This window comes from Aulonocara sp. 'chitande type north' Nkhata Bay, linkage group LG12 (assembly GCF_057382095.1).
Source record: "Aulonocara sp. 'chitande type north' Nkhata Bay isolate Kocher_YH1m ecotype deep benthic linkage group LG12, A_spYH_male_GT1.1, whole genome shotgun sequence".
NCBI lineage: Eukaryota > Metazoa > Chordata > Actinopteri > Cichliformes > Cichlidae > Aulonocara > Aulonocara sp. 'chitande type north' Nkhata Bay.
The window spans coordinates 26,091,391-26,113,638 of NC_141355.1; the positions used below are offsets into that span (position 1 = coordinate 26,091,391).

Here is a 22,248-nt window from a genome sequence, read left to right on the forward strand (position 1 = left end):
GTCATAGCTGGTCAAGACGTCACATACTGGCTAATCTGCACTTACACAATTTGAGAATGAAAGATCGAAGTGCAATATGAAAGAATGCTTTGATGTGGGTCACCCAAAGAGTGTGGGTGGTCCACAGACATTTTTGGATATCTATCTGTCTGTCTGTTTAGCTGTCTAGCAAGCTAGCTAGCTTTATATACACACACACACACACACACACACACACATTCTCACTCACTCTTTCACACACTGTCATTGCCTGTTTCCTCTGTGTTTTGGGCCAAGTGTGATTTCACCAGGGCGGTCAGAAGGGGTTTCTAGGGCAACCTCACAGAGGCCTTGTTCTAAAAATGGCCGCCATGGTTACTTTGAAAGCCAACACTGGCCTCTTGAACATGCACAGAAAAGAGCCCTGAGTACCACTTGGGGAGGAAAGCTGGGTGGACTGGGTGAGGGGGAAACCAGGCTCTTTAATAGCTAGCACATGAGACATTGAAGGTTTCATACCCACCCAACCAGGAGTCATGGGAGGTGTGTTTGTGTGTGTGTGTGTGTGTGCTAGTGCGTGTATCTAAACAGTAATATCCCTGTACTCAGCGCTTGGCTAAATTAAAAGGGCATTTTTGGCGTGGGGGGCAGGTTTTGGTGCCCAGACGATTGGACGGGGAAAGGCGAAACTCATTACCTACCCATCTGTCAGAGAGTGAGAGAGAAAGAGCTGTGGGAATGTGGATGGATGAAAAGGGCTTGGAAGGGGAGAGAGTGAGAATGCCTATTAAAGCAAGGGAAACACGACAGAATTTAGCTTTTTAAATACGCAAGTCTTTTATCGCTGTTCAGTGTTTTATACTCCATGTGTTCTGAATCCAAAAAGTATCCCTGTTCATTTTCTCTATGAGAAAGAAAAATAGTTTTGGTTTTTAAAGTGCAGCTGGTTTTACAACCGTGTGTGTGTGTGTGTGTGTGTGTGTGTGTGTGTGTGTGTGTGTGTGTGTGTGCAATTGTATCAAAGGTTCATTTTTTTTTGGGCTCTCTAAGCCCCACATGTTTTTGATGTTCTCTCTTTCTCCCCCCTCTGTGGACCAGGGGCCACTCTCGAAACACAAGCTTGACATCCGCGTGCACGCACACACACGCACGTACCGACAGACTAAATGTAGCAGCAAGAGTTACAAACAAAATCCTCATTTGTATGTTTTTTTTGTTTTTACAGCTTAATAAGCTAGCTTTCTGCTCTACAACCAGGTGCACCATGTCAGCGTTTTTGTCTAGTTTAAGATTGTCTCAGTGCTGGAGTCTCCCACAGCTGGAGACATATAGGCTTTGATCACTGCAGATGCGAGTGGCTGCCATATTTGATCCACACTCAATCTACTGTGGATATTGTTAACAAACATGTGTTTCCTCTGCCAGCTGGCTTTCAGAATGGAAACGCATATCTCCATGGCAGTGTTGTGCAGTGTTAGGTTTTTGCAGCCAGCATTTCTTAGTTTGCAGATAATGCTAAGCGAAAGGGTAAATATCATAATTCATTGCTCTTTCTGTTTTACAAACTCCAATTACATTCATGCTGATAGAGCTTTTTGAATGTTGTATTGATAGATTTATATTAGGCATCCGTCTCATAAAACCGATAGCAACTATTCTCATCCAAGGGAACAAGCATTAAATGGACACAAATGCTCAACTAATCCAAAAGGGGGGGGGAATTCAAAGCAATTTAAGAATGGAGGGGCCTGAAGAGGCTTGAGAAGAAAAGTTAACTGCTAACTGAAGTTAATGGATGTGAAGCAGAAAACAGACAGTCAAAATAAATAGGAACACATAGTTTATTCACAGTTTAGATAAACACGTGAAGTGGTTATCTAAAGTTTACTCAAAGTAAAGCTAGAAGTTAAGTTTGTTAACTAAAAATATAGATAAAGAAATAAAATTGTTAGTTAAGCAACAATAATTTAAATTGGCTTGTAATTTAAATTGTTAGCTAACTGTTAAAATGATTATTTTCACTATTTCAACTGTTAAACTATAACTAAACCGTTTAAAGTGGTTTAAAATGATTACCCAAATGCATGCCTTGTAAGTGAAATTGTTAGCTAACTGTTAAAACAAATAAAAGTCAAAGTATGCTATGCTAAGTATGCCATTCAATGCTAAATTAAAAAGTTTGAAATTAATAGTTTAAAAAATTGGTTGAAATTGAAATTGTTTCCTTAATGTATTAACAGCTTAAATATTGAGAAAAGTATCCACAGTTTGTTAGCTAATTGTTAACTAAAAATAATGAATAAACATTTAAATTAGCTCAGTAAAATTTTAAATGAAGACTCTGAAATGAGAAGCTAATGGTATGGCTTGCTACTGAAATATTTAGCCAGATGTATTGATTAACAGTTGAAATGGTGAGATAAAAGTGAAATAAACAAACTAAAATGTCTGGATAAAATGAATTAAGAGTTTTAAATGACTAGCTGAAAGCATACCATGTCATTAAAATAGTTACTATTGAAAGGATATAAATGTATAAATAAATGCTTGAAATTGTTGGCTAAAAAGAAGGAATAAACCAATGAAAGTGGTCACCAAGTATGAAATGCTATTAGATGCAGGACTAACTAAAACTTGTTGGCAAAAACTGTAAGACAACAGCTATTGACAGCCTTGTGATATGCAAGATATTTAAATGAAGTTTCCAACTATGCTTTTCTAGAAGCTGCTTTAGGGACAATGCTGACATTTCACATTATCACTATTTTAGTCACCCGCTTTCTTATTCCACTCATTGAGGACAAAGAAAGAAGGGTGTCTATTTTGACCTCTGTTTAGCTTTCCTGAATAATCCTCCACTCATTTCCATCTATATCCTATAAAATATTCAACTCCTGCCCCTCCCTTCATACCAAATATAGAGCCCCAGAAAACACTTTGATATATGCGTTAATACATGCTTGATATCACATCTATGTACGCGCTCGGTCCTTTGATAAACATATGTATGTCTTTGCATGGTCCACATGAATTTCAGAGTTCTCTCTTGAGCGCATAAATGCATTCATAAGCTACTCCTGGCCTCTGCTAACCACTCCCATTATTAATAAATGCATGATCGCACGCTGTGCCTGAATATGTGTGTGTGTGCCCATATGTGTGTCTCTTTCATATGCTCATAAGTGTGTGTTTTAGGCCACTGCTGGGAACCCCCACCTGGTTCATTCATATGTATTCTCGAATAATGACTAGCCACGCCTCTGGATGGTGCAGTCAGGACAAGATCAAACATTATATTCAAATGAGAGCCTGTATAATTCATACTGGAAAAGTCAAGCACGCTGCTCACTTCCTTATCTCTTTCTCAATTCCTTTTGCCGTGGATCAGCAGTTTCCTGCATCTAGATTTCTGTCAGGCCCTTCTACTCTCACTCACAGTAATGGTAGTAGACTGCAGCTGGTCCTGATCATACTGATAAGAGAACATGGGGCCTTTGGCAGGTGACTGCGGCCGAGTGAGTCTGTTTAACATAACTCCATCCTAAGTTTATTCATTCTTGTAGACAATGTGCACAGTAGTGTCATTTATTAAAGAGCACACTTGGTGAACTAGCTGCTGTAGTACAAAACGTCTTGTTGCCTCTGTGTGTCTGTAGATCTGTAAACCAAGCAGCAACCTTCTTGACTAAAAACTCAATCCAATGCAGAAGCTTCAAACGCTGTACTACCTCATGTGGCTACCTTAGACTAGCCCCTTTTACTCAAGCAAACCACAGTGAGAAGCATTATCCACAAATAGAGAAAACTTGGAATAGTGGTGAACCTATCCAAGAATGGCCATAATGAGCTCTAAGAGTGCATCGATGATTCATCGAGGAGGTCACAAAAGAACCCAGCGTATGATCTAAAGAACTGCAGGCCTTACTTGTCTCAGTTAAGGTCAGCTTTCATGATTCAGCAATACTAACAGTTGTGGTCATTTGTATATTCTTAAATCTGGCTCAAAAGTAACACAGTATTTCATAAAAAGAACAACATACCAACAGTCAAACATGGTGGTGGTAGTGTCATAGTCTGGGACTACAGGACCTGGACCATCTCCAGCTGAGATCTATTAGCATCACCCTAAACAGACCTTTCATGCTTAAAAACCCTCCAAAGTAAACCAATTCTACAAAGAAGAGTGTAAGCACCGTTAACTAGTGGCTGATGGTGGTTATGTCCCTGTATTATATAAGACGTTGCTTAGTTGTCTGCTGTTTCTGTAGCTTGGCTTGTTGTTTTAGTTGCAAAGACAAATGGAAAACAATGAAGGATTTAACAAAAACGTTCCTAAAACAAAGCACGTTCTCTTTTGTTTCTAACATTTTCAGGCTTCCACCTGAGCGGCACAGTGACGGACCCCGCCACCCCCTCGTCACCGGAGCTCGTTTGCAGCGTCAGCGTGAGCTTTGATCGTTGCAAGATCACGGCGGTAACGTGCACTTGTGGAAACAAGGACATCTTCTATTGCGCCCATGTAGTGGCGCTGTCGCTTTACAGAGTACGGAAACCGGAACAGGTCAAGCTGCACCTGCCCATCTCGGAAACCCTCTTCCAGATGAGCAGAGACCAGCTGCAGAAGTTCGTCCAGTATCTGATATCAGTCCACCACACTGAGGTTCTGCCTACTGCGCAGAAACTGGCAGACGAGATTCTGTCACAGAACTCTGAGATCAATCAGGTCCACGGTGAGGAAACCTGTGTGTTAGTGTCTTTGTGAGGTAATGGGCATGTTTAAGATCGCATGTGGGTTTTAACAGCCTCTACGTGCGCACGTATTGACTGCGAGGCGAAGGTGAAGTGTGGCGAGATCAATGTTACTCATTAATAAGAGCCAGACGGCAAGCAGAGATTCTGTGGCTGCAATCAACACTATAGAGCTCTTCTTTACCTCTGAGAGTGAGAGAGAGAGATATAACAATGCAGAGATACAGATCAAGAGGTTACTAGACAGATTTGTTTATCTCTTGTTATCAATGCTGTACTTACTGCTTACCCAGAAGAGGTAAGCAGCAAGTACAAATAGAAGGGCAAACAACTCGGGAAGAGAAACCAAGGAAACCAAGAAGCACAAAAAGGCATAAAAGAGTCTGGATGCGTTTTTTTTTTTTTGTCTGTGTGTGTTGCTGCTTTGTAACTGGAAGAAAAGAAGTTATGGGGAGGTGTCCAAAAATAACGGGACACAGGAAACAGACTTGAGCAAAGGAAACTGAGAAGGAGGGCCAAAAAAAGAAGACTGAGAACAGAAGAGACAGAGTCTTTTGAGAATGAAGAGACCTGTCAATGAGCCATCGATAGCTCTAGAAATGTAAACTAACTCTTGCTAGCAGAGTTACTCCTGTTCAGGTTCTCAGTTTGAGCGTCTCCTCAGCGAGTCTTCGGAAAGACATCTTTAAAACTCAATTTGTTATTGCATGCTTTTAACAAAAATCTATCTCAGTGAAACCAGTTAATTTGCTTAATCGGTAATGCAGTTTAATTATTGAGGGCGGCACTGAAATAATGACGTTATGTTATATTAAAATTAGTTTTATTAAAATGCAATGGTGGCAAGTTTGTCTATTGTTAAGATCAAATAGCTAAATGGCTTTGCTGATGTGTGCTTGGTAATGTTATAGAAACAAAACACCACATTGCTGCCTGCAGTACGAGTAGTGCACTTGCAGGTTGCTGTAGTCATAGGACATAAAGGTGTAGAAAGATGAGTTACATTGTCAGTCTTTTTTTTTTTTTTAAATTTCGTGGCTATTTATGGAGATATTTTTGATCTTTTTCTTAAAAGGAAGGGCAAATGAACTTGGAAAGAGATGTTTTTTTGGGGTTTTTTTTGTAGACTTAGCTTTTAACTGTGTTTGCTAAGATCAAAGTGCACTGTTTTTGTGCTTTTCATGAACAAAATTAAACTGACTTTCATCTCATTACCTGGAATATAAAATCTGCACGGGGTTTTATTTGACAAATATATATTCACAAATGTCCTATACCAAAAATGCCATAGTATTAATTAGGATAAGAGATAATGAGGGGAAAAAATGTTATGGCCTTATGCACATTTAAGATTTGAAGTGTGTGTGTGTGTGTGTGTGTGTGTGTGTGTGTGTGTGTGTGTGTGTGTGTGTGTGTGTGTGTGTGTGTGTGTGTGTGTGTGTGTGTGTGTGTGTGTGTGTGTGTGTGTGTGTAGGGGCCCCGGACCCCACAGCGGGAGCTAGTGTGGATGATGAGAACTGCTGGCACCTGGATGAGGAGCAGGTTCAGGAGCAGGTCAAGCTCTTCCTGTCCCAGGGAGGATACCACGGCTCGGGCAAGCAGCTCAACCTGCTCTTCAGCAAGGTCAAGACCCAGGAACACTCCCACATACACGTACAAAACACACCAGCTCTCATACAGTACATACCAGCCCTGCCAGTCACGGACACGTTCACGTTGCTCTTTTGTCTTTCTCACAAGAACAAACAGCTACTTTGAATAAATATTTTCTCCATAATGTTAGCGCACTTTTATAAGAAGCAGGAGTAAAAACAACATAATACAGAGAGCACATACACTGAACGTCATGCTGGAGCTAATTGCAGGAGGGACAGACACTGTAAGATGAAGAAAGAGAGAGGTATCGGAAGGCGAAAGCTCGCGCTGTATGCTCCTTTGTACCCGTGATTAAATGATTACATGAGAGACGTGCCGTTCGCTCCGTTACCTGGTATTACAGTGGCAGAGCTAGACCAGCATTAATGCGCTGTGTGCTATGTAAAGACTGCAAGCCAAGGCCATTATCATCCAGTCCGCCTGGCTTTTAGAATATCTCTCGGCTTCATGCTCTTTGTTGCCTGTTATATTCATTTCAGTGCGCGCGCACGCCCACTAACAGCCGCGTATATGCTTACACAGACGTGCACGCCCACATCGAGAGTCACGTACGCACTTGCGCTTACGCAGAGCTCCCCTTAAATCTAAAACACACATCCACTGCATTTGAACTTTTGAATCTACTGCAAGTGTCCATGCGTGTGTGTGTGTGCGTGAGTGTTGTCTCCGCACATGTTGCAAAGTTGAAATTGACTGTTTTTTGTTTTTCTGGTGTTTCACTGAAAAATCCCCTCCCCTGTCTTTAAAGAAGTAGCAAATCAGATTAATATTTGATATTCCTGCACACCCAAGAGTGTTAATGCCTCCTAGAAGAAGTTGCTGACCACCATAGTTTACAATAAACCAGTCCCTCTTGTGATTAGCGCTTCTCACGAAAAGTGAAGTAGAGAAGAGAAAACTATCGCTGCTGTTTATGCACAAAGAAACATGTTTACTTTTTTCTTCTAGTAACTGATTTTATTGAAGTTGGATTCTCATTCTTTTTAATTTTTTTAATGATGCCATATTGTATGTAATGTAATGAATGGATTTTCTTTGTGACATCTAGTTTTGCAGAATATTAAAACCCCTAAGTGAAATCGGAGAACTATTTAGAAAACATAAATGATTATTCCGTTTCTGTGTCAAGAACTGGATTTAAAAAGCACAGTAAGTATTTAAAACAGCGTTTTAAGGAAACAAAACACGACGAGAATGAGAGGAATTTTGTCATGCGACCATTAAACCTGATTTGACCGTTGACAAGTGCAGTAGCTGCAAGATTAAAATATAAATGTTTGCTGCCACTGTATTTACCTCTATCACCAAGATCAACAGATTACACACAGTAGATATGAAAACATGCCCGGCCATCTTTAAATGTGCTACATGTGTTTTGCGCCATCCCGAGGCATAAAAGTTGTGTTCTTCATTGATTTAAGCCTGCGTACGTGCCATGAATATTTCAGCGCGCACACGATGTTAGAACAACGTGCCGCTCGTGTTATCGCTGCTCTTTGTTCCTCGGCTGCTGTAAACTACATGTGTGCGCGGGCCTGTCCCTCTTGTGTCCTCCTCTAGGTGAGGGAGATGCTGAAGATGCGTGACTCCAACGGAGCGAGGATGTTAACACTGATCACAGAACAGTTCATGGCAGACCCTCGGCTGGCGCTGTGGAGACAGCAGGGCACCACCATGACCGACAAGTACAGACAGCTCTGGGATGAGCTGGGTGAGAGCGAGAAACACTGCACACGCACATACTGTCCTATAAATGTGCACACACCTCTTTGCCTAGACGGATTTAGCAAAAATCGACACAAAGGTGTTGTGTTTTTTTTTTGTTTTTGTTTTTGTCCCGCACACACTTGTCACTGACAGCCCAGTCACTTTCTCACTGTGACTGGTGGTGTATAAAAGTGTCTTTGTGAATTACAAGCTATTTAATGCATCGTGCTGAAACCCTAAATGTTATAACCTCTGCAGTGTTTTCAGACTCATCTCATTACATATTAAGCTGATGTGACAGAGTGCCGCTCGCCGTGCTCTCGCTCGGCTTGATACATCCTGTAGTTCTCCTGACAGACGTGCTGTACCTACAGCAAAGCACATCCTCACAAGCCGCAAAACCAGCGGGCTCATCACCAGGACAGCAGCCGTGTTGTCTCCGCGTCTTTGTTGTTCTTTCTCTAATGCCTTGGTTGCTGCTGTTGTTGTTGTTTTTGTTGTTGATGATGATGTTCGTTTTCTCCCTTTGGTCTTGTTCTGCACTTTGCGAGGACAGCGCAGTGATCTCATCTGTTTCAATCCCACGTATTTTTGGAAGTGTGTGTGTGTGCACGGTCTCTTTGAAGTCCACACTTCAAAACCTTCTTCCCAAGTCCTTATCACTCCCCCTGATGTGTGGTAAATGCTGCCTCTTGGCGCCGCTCTCTTTTTCCCTCTCTCTCTCTCGCTCTCTCTCCCCCTCGCTCCCTCTTTTGTCTTGCTCCTCTTTGAGTTGCAGCTACTCCTCTCCTCCAGACACAAAGCCTTGCCTCATTCACTTGTCCTCACCCGTGTCTTCTCGTCCACATCATCCGCGCCCCCATTTCATTTTCTCCCCTCACCCCCTCCTTTTTACACTTTCTCTCTGTTCTCCGCCGTGTTTTCTTCTCCCTTCTTATTCTGTCTATGTCCTTGCCTTCGTCCTTCCTCCCAAACTCTGTCTGCACACATATGCATCTGTAGAATACAGTCACACACAGTCTCTCTCTCTCTCTCTCTCTCTCTCTCTCTCTCTCTCTCTCTCTCTCTCTCTCTCTCTCTCTCTCTCTCTCACACTCACACTCACACTCACACACTCACACTCACACACACACACACACACACACACAATGTGAGTGTATACATATCTCTTGGAGTCTGGAGAGTAAAATCCCCGATTGTGCTTGTATCCCCAGAGACATAGCCACTTTTCATATTCTGTTTGTTCCAATTTACTCTAAAATGATGTGTGTGCAGTCAGCGTTGCCTCGGGACTAGTCAAGTTCTCTGTTTTCACAGAGTTTTGTATTCCAGTGCAAGATGGCGGCAGCACGTAAAATGTGCTCCTAAAAGAACAAGAAACAGTGTTAGGGTGTAAAAACAGCCCCGAGCTTTCAATCTCACATGATATCTGTATTAAAGGTATTTTAAATCTCAAAAGACACACTTTATTGGCTTTTGTATGACTCATTGCTTACATCACTGTTACAAACTGAGAAGTATGGCAGGTAACTGAAGTGTGTGTTTGTGTGTGTGTCCAGGTGCCCTGTGGATGTGCATCGTACTGAACCCCCACTGTAAACCGGAGCAGAAGTCATCATGGCTGCGCCAGCTGCGCAGATGGAACAGTGTGGACGTTTGCCCCTGGGAGGACGGTAACCACGGCAACGAGCTGCCCAACCTCACCCACTCACTGCCTCAGGGCGCCCATGGCAACCAAGGTAAGACATCGACAGGTTTTGTATGTCTGTCAATAACGTATTTATTGGTCGTGACACGTGTCTGGCAGTTGTAGCAGGTGAGAGGTGAGTCTCGTCACAGCTGTGGCACCTCCAAGATCTGTTGTGCAGGAATGAATAGCGAGCAACCAAAGAACTGTTTTGGCAAATTTCTTTCCCATAAATTTAGTCCATTCACGGTGGTGCTGTTAGCAACATCACCTGGTCCAAGGTTTGAGTCCAACCTTTGTGTGTTCTCTCCGTGTCTATGTGGCCTCTCTCTGTTCCCATAGTTCAGAAACATGGGGATGGGGCTAGGTTGCTGATTGCTGATTGGCCATAGGTGTGAATATGAGTGCGACTGGATGTCTACCTCTGTATGTTTGCCCGGCGGCCAGCTAATTAATTTTGTTGACCAATAATTACCTTCATTTTTTGTGTAATTCAGACAATAATTACATAGAAATCAAAGCACAAGGACAGAAGATATGCTGAAACACATTGACGAGATCCAATAAGAACTAATTAATTTGTTCAGAAAGGCAGGAATGTGATCTGTGGTGCAGTGAGGTTAGGTGCACACAATTGATCTGTCCATGAGAAACGGTTCTCTGTTTTTCATGAAAAGACAAAATGTCAAAACTTGGAAGGAAGAGAAAAGTAGGCATATGAACACATTCCACATTAGATGTTAAGGCAAATAAGACGCTTTGTTAAATCGTGTGGAGCAACTCTCACTGGTAAAACCACGACAAAAGTCTACACTTTATTTTTTTTACTGAATCATCTCAAGTTTGCTGTCAAAATGAACACGGCCTTGCCTCTCGCCCCTCCGTGACCCTGATTCGGACAAGGAGAAGAAGATGCTTTCTTTTAACGATCGATTCAAAAATGAACAAGAAAAAAGAAAGTTTTTTTTTTTTTTTTTAAATCATGATGTCAGCAGAGAAGTTCAATTTCATATTGGTGTGACTCATATTCGGTTTATTTAAAATGAATTAAAAATTGTAAATCAAAGAATTGTTGCCTCACTGTGAAAGGGCTCAGGAGCTTTGGCTACAGGGTGGGCATATGTGTGTGTTCGCTTATCAGTCTGTCTCTATCCAGTATTTGTCCTAAAAGATAATTTTACACAGGCAGCAATTCCAAGCTAAAAGAGCCACGCATGTGCTGGAGATGAAACAACAGATTTCCATTTTTTTTTTCTTTTCCTGTTTGTTTTCATACACATTTTATTTTCTTACAAGATGGACAAAACAAAAGAAACCGAGAAAAACCGCGTCGACGATAAATCTCAACTCAACAACGAGAAGTACAATTCCATACATTAACCCAACAACTGCAAAAACACAATAATTTTCCTGCCCCACATAATTGCTGTGTGAATCCGGTCTGCTGGAGTCGAGAGGAGGCCGCTTAGATTGCTGTTTGCTTTCCGGCTTTAAAACACCACAGCAGATTTTCTGTGGTACACAAGCCAGATCAAGCTGCCAATCTTCCGAGTGATGGTTTTTTGTTTTTTTTGGGGCGGAGCAATTATGCTTATGTCAAAAAATTAAGCTATTGAAATGCTAGGGCTGTCTTTTAAGACAAAAAGAAGTCCACAAATTATCGAGCGTTTGGCTGTTATCCATCTTTTTCTCACCTCACCTTTCCTTCTCCTTCAGAGATGCGCCCCCACAGGACTGTGTTCACACGGGCCATCGAGGCCTGCGACCTGCACTGGCAGGACCGACACCTCCAGCACATCATTGCCAGTGACCTCTACGCCAACTACTGTTACCATGACAACCAGGAGGGTTCTCTCTTCGACTCACGTGGTTGGCCCTTATGGCACGGTGAGTGTGTGTGTGGAGGTGTGTGTGGGTGTGTGTGTGTGTGTGTGTGTGTGGAGGTGTGAGTGAGCACGTGCCAGAAAAGTTATTTATACAGAGTGAGCCGAACTGAGATTGTCCAGGAGGTGAGAGAAAAACGCTGGTTTTAAAACTTCTGTCTTTCCCTCAGAGCATGTCCCAACAGCCTGCGCCAGGGTGGACGCCCTGCGTTCCCACGGTTACCCGAGAGAAGCCCTCCGTCTGGCCATCGCCGTGGTCAATACGTTACGAAGGCAACAGCAGAGGCAACTGGAGCACTTTCGTAGGCACAAGAAAGGTGAAACTAAATTGCGGTATTCAAGCCTTATTTATTTTTTTATTCTCAGAATCCAATTTGGCAGCAAACCATTCTTGGAAACTCACTAATTACCTACAAACAACACCAGCTCACTGTGATATCATATATAATGCCTAATAATCTCAAAGGAAAATTTAAAAAGGAACAAGCCAGAAATGCTTTCAGTTCCTGTGAATCCTTTTGCCTCCGTAAAGTGTAACTTCTAAACATCTAATTACTCTTGCCAAACTTCAGAGTAGATGAGCTCTTCATGCAAGGTACTGAAAAATAACAAATACTCATGCCATTGCTGAGATATGGTCTGTATTGATTTTTGGTAGTTTATGGGGCCTATCGCTGCTGTTTCTTAATCAGGTATGGATGACAGCTCTGTGCATATTAGTTTTCATACCCTTGCGCATTTCACTTTAAGGGGTGGAAGAATTAAGATGAGGTCTTGCTGGGACAGACAGTGGTTATTTGTGTGTATATGTGTTAATATGCTGTTCAGCTTGCAGAGGCTAATGATGTGCATTATTACTTTAAGATGTTGTCAGTTTTTGCACTGAGACGTGTCCCCGTTTGCTTTGTCCTTTTCTAGAGTTGCTCCATAAAGGCCACACTTCCATAACCAACATGGAGGGCTGGGTGGGGCATCCCCTGGATCCCATTGGCACCCTGTTCAGCACCCTAACAGAGTCAGGACGAGTGGGCGAGGAGGGCTCTAACACCTGCTTAGACCTCTCAGGTACTGCTGGTTTATGGAAACTGGCCTCTTAAATAGCTACAAAAAAAACCCCACACACATCAAAATGCGACTTTATCGTATTCTTTATTCATCCCACACCCTTTTACAAAGTGATTCATGTGTCTGTCTTTATGTATCTACATGGAAAAATCAGCTACTACACACAAACAAGTCATGAAAATACAGATGTTTTTGTGTAATTTAGCACAGATGTTTGTTCTAATTCTATAGGACTGATTTTTAACATGAGATAGGAAATTTATACTCTCCATGTATATTTCTATCTCATCGATTATAGTGGAGTAATTTTTAGTCTATACAAAGCATAGTTTAAGTGTAGCTTCACCTTCACTCTCTTTGTCTTATTCTTCACCATGTTTTTCAAATTCTCCTCGCCTACTCTCTGCGATTGCTCCGTCCCTCGGTGCGTCTCCTGCTTACAGAAATAGCCCACTCCTCTGAGGAAGAGCAGCGAACAGAGGAATGCTCCTAAGGGGTCGATCTTTATTTTGGGTGGTCACTGGATTAAGACCTGCACTGTGTGACGAACACAGTGTGTTTTTCACAGGAGACGGACTCCTCTATTGTTCAGCGCCTCAGAGAATTACACAAACATTCCCAGCCAGTTTATGCTGACTCATTTCTTCTCATCTGCCTCTTTGTCTTCTCCTTTTCCCTCTTCATAGATTGCTCCAGCGTTGTAAGCCGAGCGGACCTCCAGCGGATGCCCGTGCAACGATTGCTGGGGGACGGCGAATCGTACGTGGCGCTGGCCGTGGAGACCGCTCTGATCGGCCTAGGCCAGCAGCGGGTGATGCCCGATGGGCTGTATGCTCAAGAAAAGGTGTGTCGCAATGAAGAGCAGCTCTTGGCCAAGCTGCAGGAAGTGGAACTGGACGACTCCCTGGTCAAAATCTTCCGTAAACAGGCCGTCTTCTTGCTGGAGGGTAAGAGAGATAACAGAATATATTCCAACTATACTTTTGTTTTGGTTTGGTTTTTTTAAATTTACATTTAAATGGTTGCTCCCAACGTGGTCAAGTGGGTGTGTGCTCCTCCTGTCCACATGATAAAGTGTGCTGAGGCAGCACTGAACTCCAGCATGCTGTATGGGTGAATGAGAGATAAAGTCTAAAGCTCTTTTCATAAGTGTAACCTGTTTACAATTTACTTTTTTTCACCATATTTCCCTATAGCTCTCTTTCTCTCTATATATAATATCTATATATTTAAATCTATCTATATATAGGCACACCTCCTCCCTGTTCTTCCTCTACCTCCCACACACCAAGAGCCTACACATTCCTGCTAAAACAGGAAAAACACTTTTGACTCTGTCTCGCTATTTATTATCCTTTCATTTTGTGGTGCAAATAGAGGCTGAGCTGCCCTGGGCCAGACCAAAATGAGCTCTTTACACAGTAACACCAGGGGTATTGTGTCAGCACACATATATGCGTGCACGCACACCAGTGTGTACATTCACAGGAGTGGAGCTAGAGCAGAATGGGGTTTGGTTATGGGAAAACGAGAAGGAGGAAGAGGAGGAGGAGGGGTGCGGTGGTGGCTCATCCCTGAGGGCCCAGCCCAGTCAAACTACTCCAATCCCCACCCAAACCCCAACCCTGCCTCATCCCTGGCGCGACCACCCACCTCTGGCTCCGTTACTAATAGAGCACCGGGCTCCGAGGCCTCTGTGGGTCCCTGGAGACTGCAGCCGCGCCACTGTGTGATGTGGTCTGTGGCTTAGAAGCCTGTTGGGGTTTAAAATAACCCACCAGAGATGAGGGGGGAAGCACAGGAAGAGGGGGAGGGAAGGAAAAGTGTGAGGCCAAGGCTGCACACACGGCCATATGGTTTTTGACGTCAAAGTTTGTTTTAATGCCGCGTGGCTTCACTGCTTCCTGGCTACGAGGGACAGACCAGATAAATCACTCGTCAGTGTGCAACAGGAAAATAATGACTTAATGTGCAGCAATACCAGAATGTGTTAATTGTATGGTAAATATTATAAAATATAATAACTTGAGGACACACTTCTTCCTCCTGTGTGTTCCATAGCTAAAAAGGACCCACTTTTCTCGGTGTGTTTATATTGTTTTCTTGTGCTTTTTGTCACAGCTGGTCCGTACTCTGGCCTCGGAGAGATCGTCCACAGAGAAAGTGTCCCCATGCACACCTTCGCCCGCTATCTCTTCACCTCTCTCCTACCTCACGACGCTGAACTGGCGTACAAAATTGCACTGAGAGCCATGCGGTAGGTCTCCTGTGTTTGTGTGGGCTTGTTTCCGTAATCATGTCAAAACCTTGTAAATCAGATTTTTACCAGCTGTGACAGCAGGTCTCGCTTTGTTTTCACTTTGTGCGTCTGCGTGTGTGCGTGCATGTGTGTGTGTGTGTGTGTGTGTGTCTCCGTCTGTGCCATGTCATCATGGCAGAATGTGATCCTGGGCACCTTCTTTAACTATTACCAAAGCTTGGCAGGTGTTTATATGTCTGTCTGTGGATGGGTTTTGTCAACATGATGGTGTCATAAACATGCAAGGGACAGCTATGAAACTTTACAGGTGTAGTTAAGGTGACTATTGAGGAGAAGGCTCTAGATGTAGAGAGGCCCTGTTTGGACTCTCAAATAAAACTTTTTTGAGCTTTGGAGATTTCCTATGAAGTAATGAGTAAAACAATCAGAGATGGAGCAGTGCCTCACGCTCTAATAGGAGCTGTTGTGGGAGAGAAAAACTGGTGATCGTGAAGCAGTAGCATCCATGTTAGCATCCATGGCCACAAAGTTTTAAGTTACCACTCAGTGATGATCCTGAGTGTGTTTTACAGATTTCTGAAAAACAAATGAGCTTACCTGTGCAGCACACTAATATGTGAACAGCTGAATATTGGTATGCACGCCCCAACCCACTATATGATGTATCCTCGCATCCTGTATAACCATAAAATATTTACGTGCGGCTTATAAATGGTAAAATGGACTGATGCTCATGTAACACTTTTCTACTCTGCGGACTCAAAGCACTTTTTACTACAAGCCACTCTTATCCATTCACACACACACCCATACAGCGCTCTATTCTAAGCACTGTCTGACGATCACACACACTGGTGGGGAAATTACGGTTCAGCTGTGGTAGTGCATTGGCGTTGGCTGCCCGTCTACCTGCAGAGAGCATCTGTTGTCAGATGGGGGCAGTGTCAAAAATATGTGGCGTAACTGCTCTGTGGGATACTCTTATTTGTGCTGTTGTTGGTCCGTCAGTCTGAAGCTGTAACGTGCGATTTGGTGTTCACTAACCTCCCCGAGGATATGACGATGCAAACTGCATGAGCCAGCGATTCACCAACCTTCTGATTCATAGACGACCTAGTCACCCTCGCTTAAAATCTGAGTGAGGATTGAAGCGATTTGAGAAAAAAAAATCTCCTCAAGTTTAAGATCCCTCCTATTTGTGCAAGCTTATCTTCAAGCTTTAAAGCTTGTAATGTCTGCAGCTCAGTGTGCGTCTGTGTTTTGAAGGGAATTCCACGCTGTTTGCTGGCCTGTGCGTTGTCCGTGTGATCTCTCTATATTAAGCTCCTGTGTGTATTCATCTGTGGACAATGTGGACATGTGTATGTACGTTAATCAGTCTGCGCTGCTGTGTTTTGATGTTGTGACTAGTGGGAGCTGGATCAGTGAATATTAATTACATTAATGAGAGTATAATTAGTGTGGCTGTAATGAGGAGGATTCACACACGCACACACAAACACATGCATATGCCGAGCCAACGGGGAGAGGACACAGAGGAGGAAGATGTTTGTTATGTTTCTACAAACCTAAGCCTTGCGAAGTCCATCACTGTAAAACTAGCAAATGATTTGTGAACGACTAAAAATGAAGCGATTCTTGTTCTTCTTTTTAACTTTTTCGGGTTCTCGTGATGTGTCACAGTTGGCCGAATGGAGAACTAAAAGACAAGAAGCGCATCCCTTGCACCTTTCTACAGTTAACCATTTAGAGGCGTCAGGATGTAAATAACACACTTACAAAACCAAAACGAGATGGTTTGGATTTCTCAGTGTGGTTTCAAGGTTGCAAATCCAGCTGGTGTGTCCCTTCCATTCCCTCTAAACCCAAGTCCCAAGCCTGTTTTCCCTGAGTCAGCCACTCCCTTCCCTCCCTTGCTACTTCCCGTCACCTTTTTTTTTTTTTTTTTTTTTTTGTTTCCTTCTCCTCCGCTCCTCCATCCTCACTCCTTTGGCGTGAATGCGTCGATTTAGAATAATACGGCCACTTATGGGTGCTCCTGGGAGCCAGGGGTGTCTACTCAGCACATAATGAATGTGTGTAATGTAGCGTAGTGTAATGTGATAGCATATACCTTCCCGCTCCCACGGGACGGTGGACAGTTAAATATAGAGGAGGAGGTAAAGTAACCAGGGCTATTTTAATGGACCTATTATAACACTATCATTGATACAAGGAGAGAGAAAGAAAGTCTAGCTCTCTCTCTCTCGCTCTCTTGTACACACACACTCTCTCTCACACACTTTTTTTCTTTCTACTTGCATTCTCGATTTTTCTCCTCTGTCACAGTTGGTCTTAAAACGGCTTTTTTGCAAATGAGAGGAAGTCAGACTGCCTCCATGTGTGCATGCATATCCATGAGAGTATTTTAAAGTGCCTGGGAGTTTATGTGTCTTGGATGAGGTTAATTAAAGTGTGTAAGAGCAGCATATGCCGTGCAATGGCTCGACGTTAGCGGCCAACACAAAAACAGAGAAGCTGCCTACTAGTTCAGGGGCTGCCCAGAATTTGACTGCAGCCACAGAGGAAGAAGAGGAAGAAGAAAGAGAAGAAGAAGCTCACTGCCTCTCCAGAGACGGTGCTTATCTCAACTCTTTTGGAAGCCAAAGAAACAAATCCCAGTCGCCTGTTATCATATGTGATTTCCATATGAGATATGAGCCTTCCAATGCTAATGACTCTGGATCTTCGCTGTAATCCACAACCTTTGATCCTCTGCATAATCCATAATCTTTGAATATAAAGTACTCTATATCACGATTGCCGTCTGAGGATAAGATGAGACTGATACATCACCAGTGCACACAGGTAGCAGCCATCATTTCAGTCGGGACCACTTTATTCCAAAGACGATTATTATTTCCAGACGGGGGGGAAGGAGAAAGACCTGTGGTGCACAACACAGCAGGCATTGGTGATATGACATCGTCAGACGTGGCATGATAAGGACGAGCTGGGATCAAGGCGGGCTGCAAAGCGGCTTGCATGAGCAACAGTTGACAGAACGTTAGAGCAGTTTAAATTGTATACCCTATATGAGATTCTGTTAGCGCTGTGTGATAATGCAAATTTTGGTATAGAGCTGATAACAAGTGAATACATGGCCAGTATTACCGATACTATTACCGATACTTTAAACCTATAAAGCACTGATCATGACTGTGACCTGGAATGTAAATGTGCCTATGGATATTTGGTTAGATCCGCCTACCTCTAGATGTTTCAGTAGGACACACAGAAGCGTATCAGCTGATGTCGTGTGACATTGAGATCTACTGTTAACAGCTAATGTGCCTTACCCAATGCTTTGGTGGCTTTTTTCTTTAGTCTGCATAGTAAAACCCCTATCTAGTCTCTCTTTTTTTTTTTTTTTTTACATGACTTTCAGATTAAGATGCTGGGAATCATTGATGTGGGACATGTAAACAACGCAATACTATCGTGCTGGTCCCAGTGAAAGAAATAGACGTAAACCACACTGCCAAAAGAAATACTAGTAATGTAATGGGTTGATTTCCCTTTGAAATATAATGTTTTATACAATACAATTTTACTATCAGTCAGTGAAATCTTTAAGTCTGTCCCTTGTTGCCTTCTACCTCTGCATATAATAGTTTACTGTCTGTCCACACAAAGCTATAAAGAATCACCACTACACAAACTCTCACACACGTACAGGCAGTGTATTTGCAATCACTTTGCTCATGCACATGTATTTATTGTATTGTATGAAATTTATTGAACAATATAAAGAAACATGCTCATCTGTGAGTTGCAGAAAATCCAAGTGCACGGAAATAAACAAACCTCTCGAGAATGATATTTTAAACACAGATTTTCATGTGACTGCGACAGTGATGACTTTAATGTAGAACATGTTCCTCAAAAAGCATCACTCAAAGCAAATGTCGTTTTTAGCATCCTAGGCTCCTGACGGCTAAAATATCTGCTCATCTCGTTCATGTATGACTTCATCCCTGCTGCCAGGTGTTCTGCAGGTTTTATCCCACAGGAGTTTGTGTATGGTCTTCCACCGGATGTGTCACTTAGCTGATAAATTCTGGAAGTGAAGGGTGTTTACAGTCAAAGGGGGAACAGAGAAAGAGGTAAAGAGGTCAGTAGTCATGGTGATGCAGACCAGAAACCCAAAGGGCCTCAGGATTTAGGTAAAACCTGCACGCACTGCTTTTTATCATTGTATCCTTGCAGCTTTTCTGCAAAGTGTTACGCATTTCATTCTTCTTACATGGGCACGTGAATGTGTGACCCTAAACGCTGGTTTACCCATCACTGCCTCGTCACAGGCTCCTCTTCTGTAATCTGTTGCCAGCTGCCTCCACGTTGACTGTATTGCATATTTCTGCCCCTTTCAGATGTGACAGCGTGCTACAGTGCCGCAGGAGACATTTGACACCAGAGCGACAAACCCTTCTCACTGACCCTCACAGGAATTGATTGCCTCTTACCGATCACTCTGTTTCTTTTTAGATAATATATTTATACGCAATTACTTCAAACCATGGCAAACCTGTAAAGAACCGTTTGTTACAGTTTTTTATTATACTGTAAGCACACAGTAAATTGGTGTTGGATTTAGATGTGCAGCATTTTGCACTAATTATATTAGCTGGCTGGGATTAAACTGTACTTGTGGTTGGATTGAATACTTTGGAGAAGTTCATGAGGGTTCATTTACCTCTCCTACATTGAGGTATTCTTCAGCAAATCCAGGTCCTTAAGCACCCATCCGATGCAAGTACTCGGCTCTCTGGTGAACACCAAACAAAAGCAGGAATGTTGATGAGGCCTCCATCTTTATCCAAGGCATTTTTTTTTTTTTTTTTTTGCTTTGCTTTGCTGCACCCCAGGAATCTTCCAGAAGGTCCCAGTGTGGCAAAAGCTTTTAGCAGCTCTTAAGCTTTGTGTGGAATGAATCCGGCTGTTGCTAGGGCTTCCAAACATCTCCATTTTGCACCAAGTGTCAGCGTTCACACTTGCGTCCATCTCAACTGGGTTTTTGACACCTTCTGTCTCTGAGAAACGAGCTCCGCCGGTGCCCTCTTGGGCGAAACGGAGCGAAGACGAGGCTGTTTTTGTACATGCCTTTACTCGGGTGGCAGCGGTATCACATGCACCTTGCTCTGAAATTGAAACTGGCATTTAGCATTACATTGCTTTTACTGGGCTGCTTTGATGTGTTTTCAAAAGGGCAGGTGTGTGTGTGTGTGTGTGTGTGTGTGTGTGTGTATCTGATCTTGTGTGTGCGCGCGTGCGTGTGTATGCTCTGGGTTTTTTCATTGATGTGTGTTGGTATTTGTTTGATGTGTGTCCAGCCTTACGGGGCTAGAAGGTGAATTCCTTAATTTCCCCATGGACTCAATTAGCTTTGTGATTGGCTGAGAGAAGGCCAGGTTGCGCTGTCTTCTGAAGGAAAGAAGACCTTTGAAACTGAGGTGGGAGGGAAGAGAAGTGAAGCAGAATAGGAGATGAGCCGGCCACAGTGGTAACTGTGTTGTGCTCGTGGCTCTTGTGAAGACTTGGCCCTGTCAGTATTATTATAATGAGAGACAGAAACTAGTGAAGCTCCTCCATCCACTAGCAGGTGTTGCACGGCTCTGACTTCATTATGACCAATTAGAGTGAAGAAAATACTAATTATACCATGGTTTCTAGGTGATTAAATACTAGGTTGAAAGTAAATTGCTGGGAGAGGCTAACTGTAATCCCCCTGTGTCGACTGAAGTCATTTTGATTTTGAAGTGACTTTCAGGCATTCATAATGAAGCCCTTTTTTCTCTCTCAGTACAGTATTCTGTTTGCTTGTTACAGTATGGAGGAAAAAAGGGGTTTCATTGATGATGATTCACGGACCTTTGTTGTCTAATTTCTCTTCACTCTTGTAGTTCTTTAATTTAGTGTTTTTGAGTTTAATATTCTTAATTAACTGAAATACACTTAGTTCTCCAGACTTCTTGAAGGACATTCCAAGCTCCTCTTTGGATGTTGGCTGTCTTTTGGTCCGTTTTCTGTCAAGATGATCCTACACTGTTTCAGTAAAGGTCCGGGCTCTGGGGAGGTCAGTCCATGACTGATAGTTTCCCATTGTTTGTTTTTCATTCCATGCATGCTGTTATTGCATTGGCAGCGTGTTTGGGATCATCGTCATGCTGAAAAGTAAAGCTGTTGTCAGTTACAGGCTTTCCAGATGGTATTGCATGGAGGATTAAAACCTGATGGTACTTTTCTATGTTCATAATTTCACCATTTTTGATAAGATCCCCAGCACCACTGGCTGAAATGCAGCCCCAAATCATGACAGAGCCTCGTACATGTTTTACGGATGGCTGTAGACACTGTTGTCCTCCATATATACCATTAATGATTTGAAACTCATCGCTCTATAAAACCTGTTGCCACTGATTTTTCAGTCCACTTCTTCCACTTCTTCTCCCTGTTTCCTTTCCTTAAGACTTGCTTCTTGACTGGGTGACTGCCCAAAACCCACCTCTGGGTCTCGTGTCAGTGATGATAGTGTTCATCTACTGCTTCTTCCATTGTTCTCCACTTGTCTGGTTTCCTCATCATTTTTAAAGGCATACTGTACTCCTTTGACACTTTTTTTTTGCAAATTATTTTGTTGCTACAAAAATACTGCTCTTTGCTTAGTTTCCTCTAAATATATTCAGGTATAAGGATGGACTAAATCTGAGTGAAAAAGCAGCCAGTGTCCAAAGAAAAACTTGGAGACCTGGAGAAATATTGCTCAAGACCACTTTAGAAAAGTCTGGCTTCTTGAAAGCAAACTATAAAGAAATAAGGGGTGGCTCAAGACTCAAGACTCTACTTAATATTTATGTATTTAATTGAAGTACATAATTCTCCACAGAATATCTTTAATAATTGTGCTGTGGGTCTGTTTCTCCGTCAGGTTGCCGGTGTTGGAGTCGACGGCATCATCCGGTGACCTGTCGCGACCTCACCACATCGTGTCCGTAGTGCCCAACCGCTACCCGCGCTGGTTCACCCTGAGCCACATAGAGTCCCAGCAGTGTGAGCTGGCCTCTACCATGCTCACTGCTGCCAAAGGTGCACAGATATTTGCACAATTACAGATCCCGCCATTAACTTTCCTAATGTTGACGTACTATTAGTAACACAACACATGCGTTTGCATGTATACAGGTAGGGGTAGCAGTAATTTCTGTGCAATTATAAACTATTTC

At 42.9% G+C, this 22,248-nt stretch overlaps 1 protein-coding gene across 1 annotated transcript in view; it reads left to right on the forward strand.

Moving 5' to 3' along the window:
* Window positions 1-22,248, forward strand: part of LOC147317572 (zinc finger SWIM domain-containing protein 6-like) — a 48,629-nt gene that overhangs the window by 21,217 nt on the left and 5,164 nt on the right. The window contains exons 2-11 of the mRNA XM_086314655.1: window positions 4,353-4,709; window positions 6,203-6,351; window positions 7,945-8,095; window positions 9,651-9,830; window positions 11,495-11,665; window positions 11,832-11,978; window positions 12,580-12,726; window positions 13,413-13,673; window positions 14,848-14,983; window positions 21,954-22,111. Of these exons, the coding sequence (XP_086170781.1) occupies window positions 4,353-4,709; window positions 6,203-6,351; window positions 7,945-8,095; window positions 9,651-9,830; window positions 11,495-11,665; window positions 11,832-11,978; window positions 12,580-12,726; window positions 13,413-13,673; window positions 14,848-14,983; window positions 21,954-22,111 (1,857 nt within the window). The remainder of the gene's footprint in view (window positions 1-4,352; window positions 4,710-6,202; window positions 6,352-7,944; window positions 8,096-9,650; window positions 9,831-11,494; window positions 11,666-11,831; window positions 11,979-12,579; window positions 12,727-13,412; window positions 13,674-14,847; window positions 14,984-21,953; window positions 22,112-22,248) is intronic.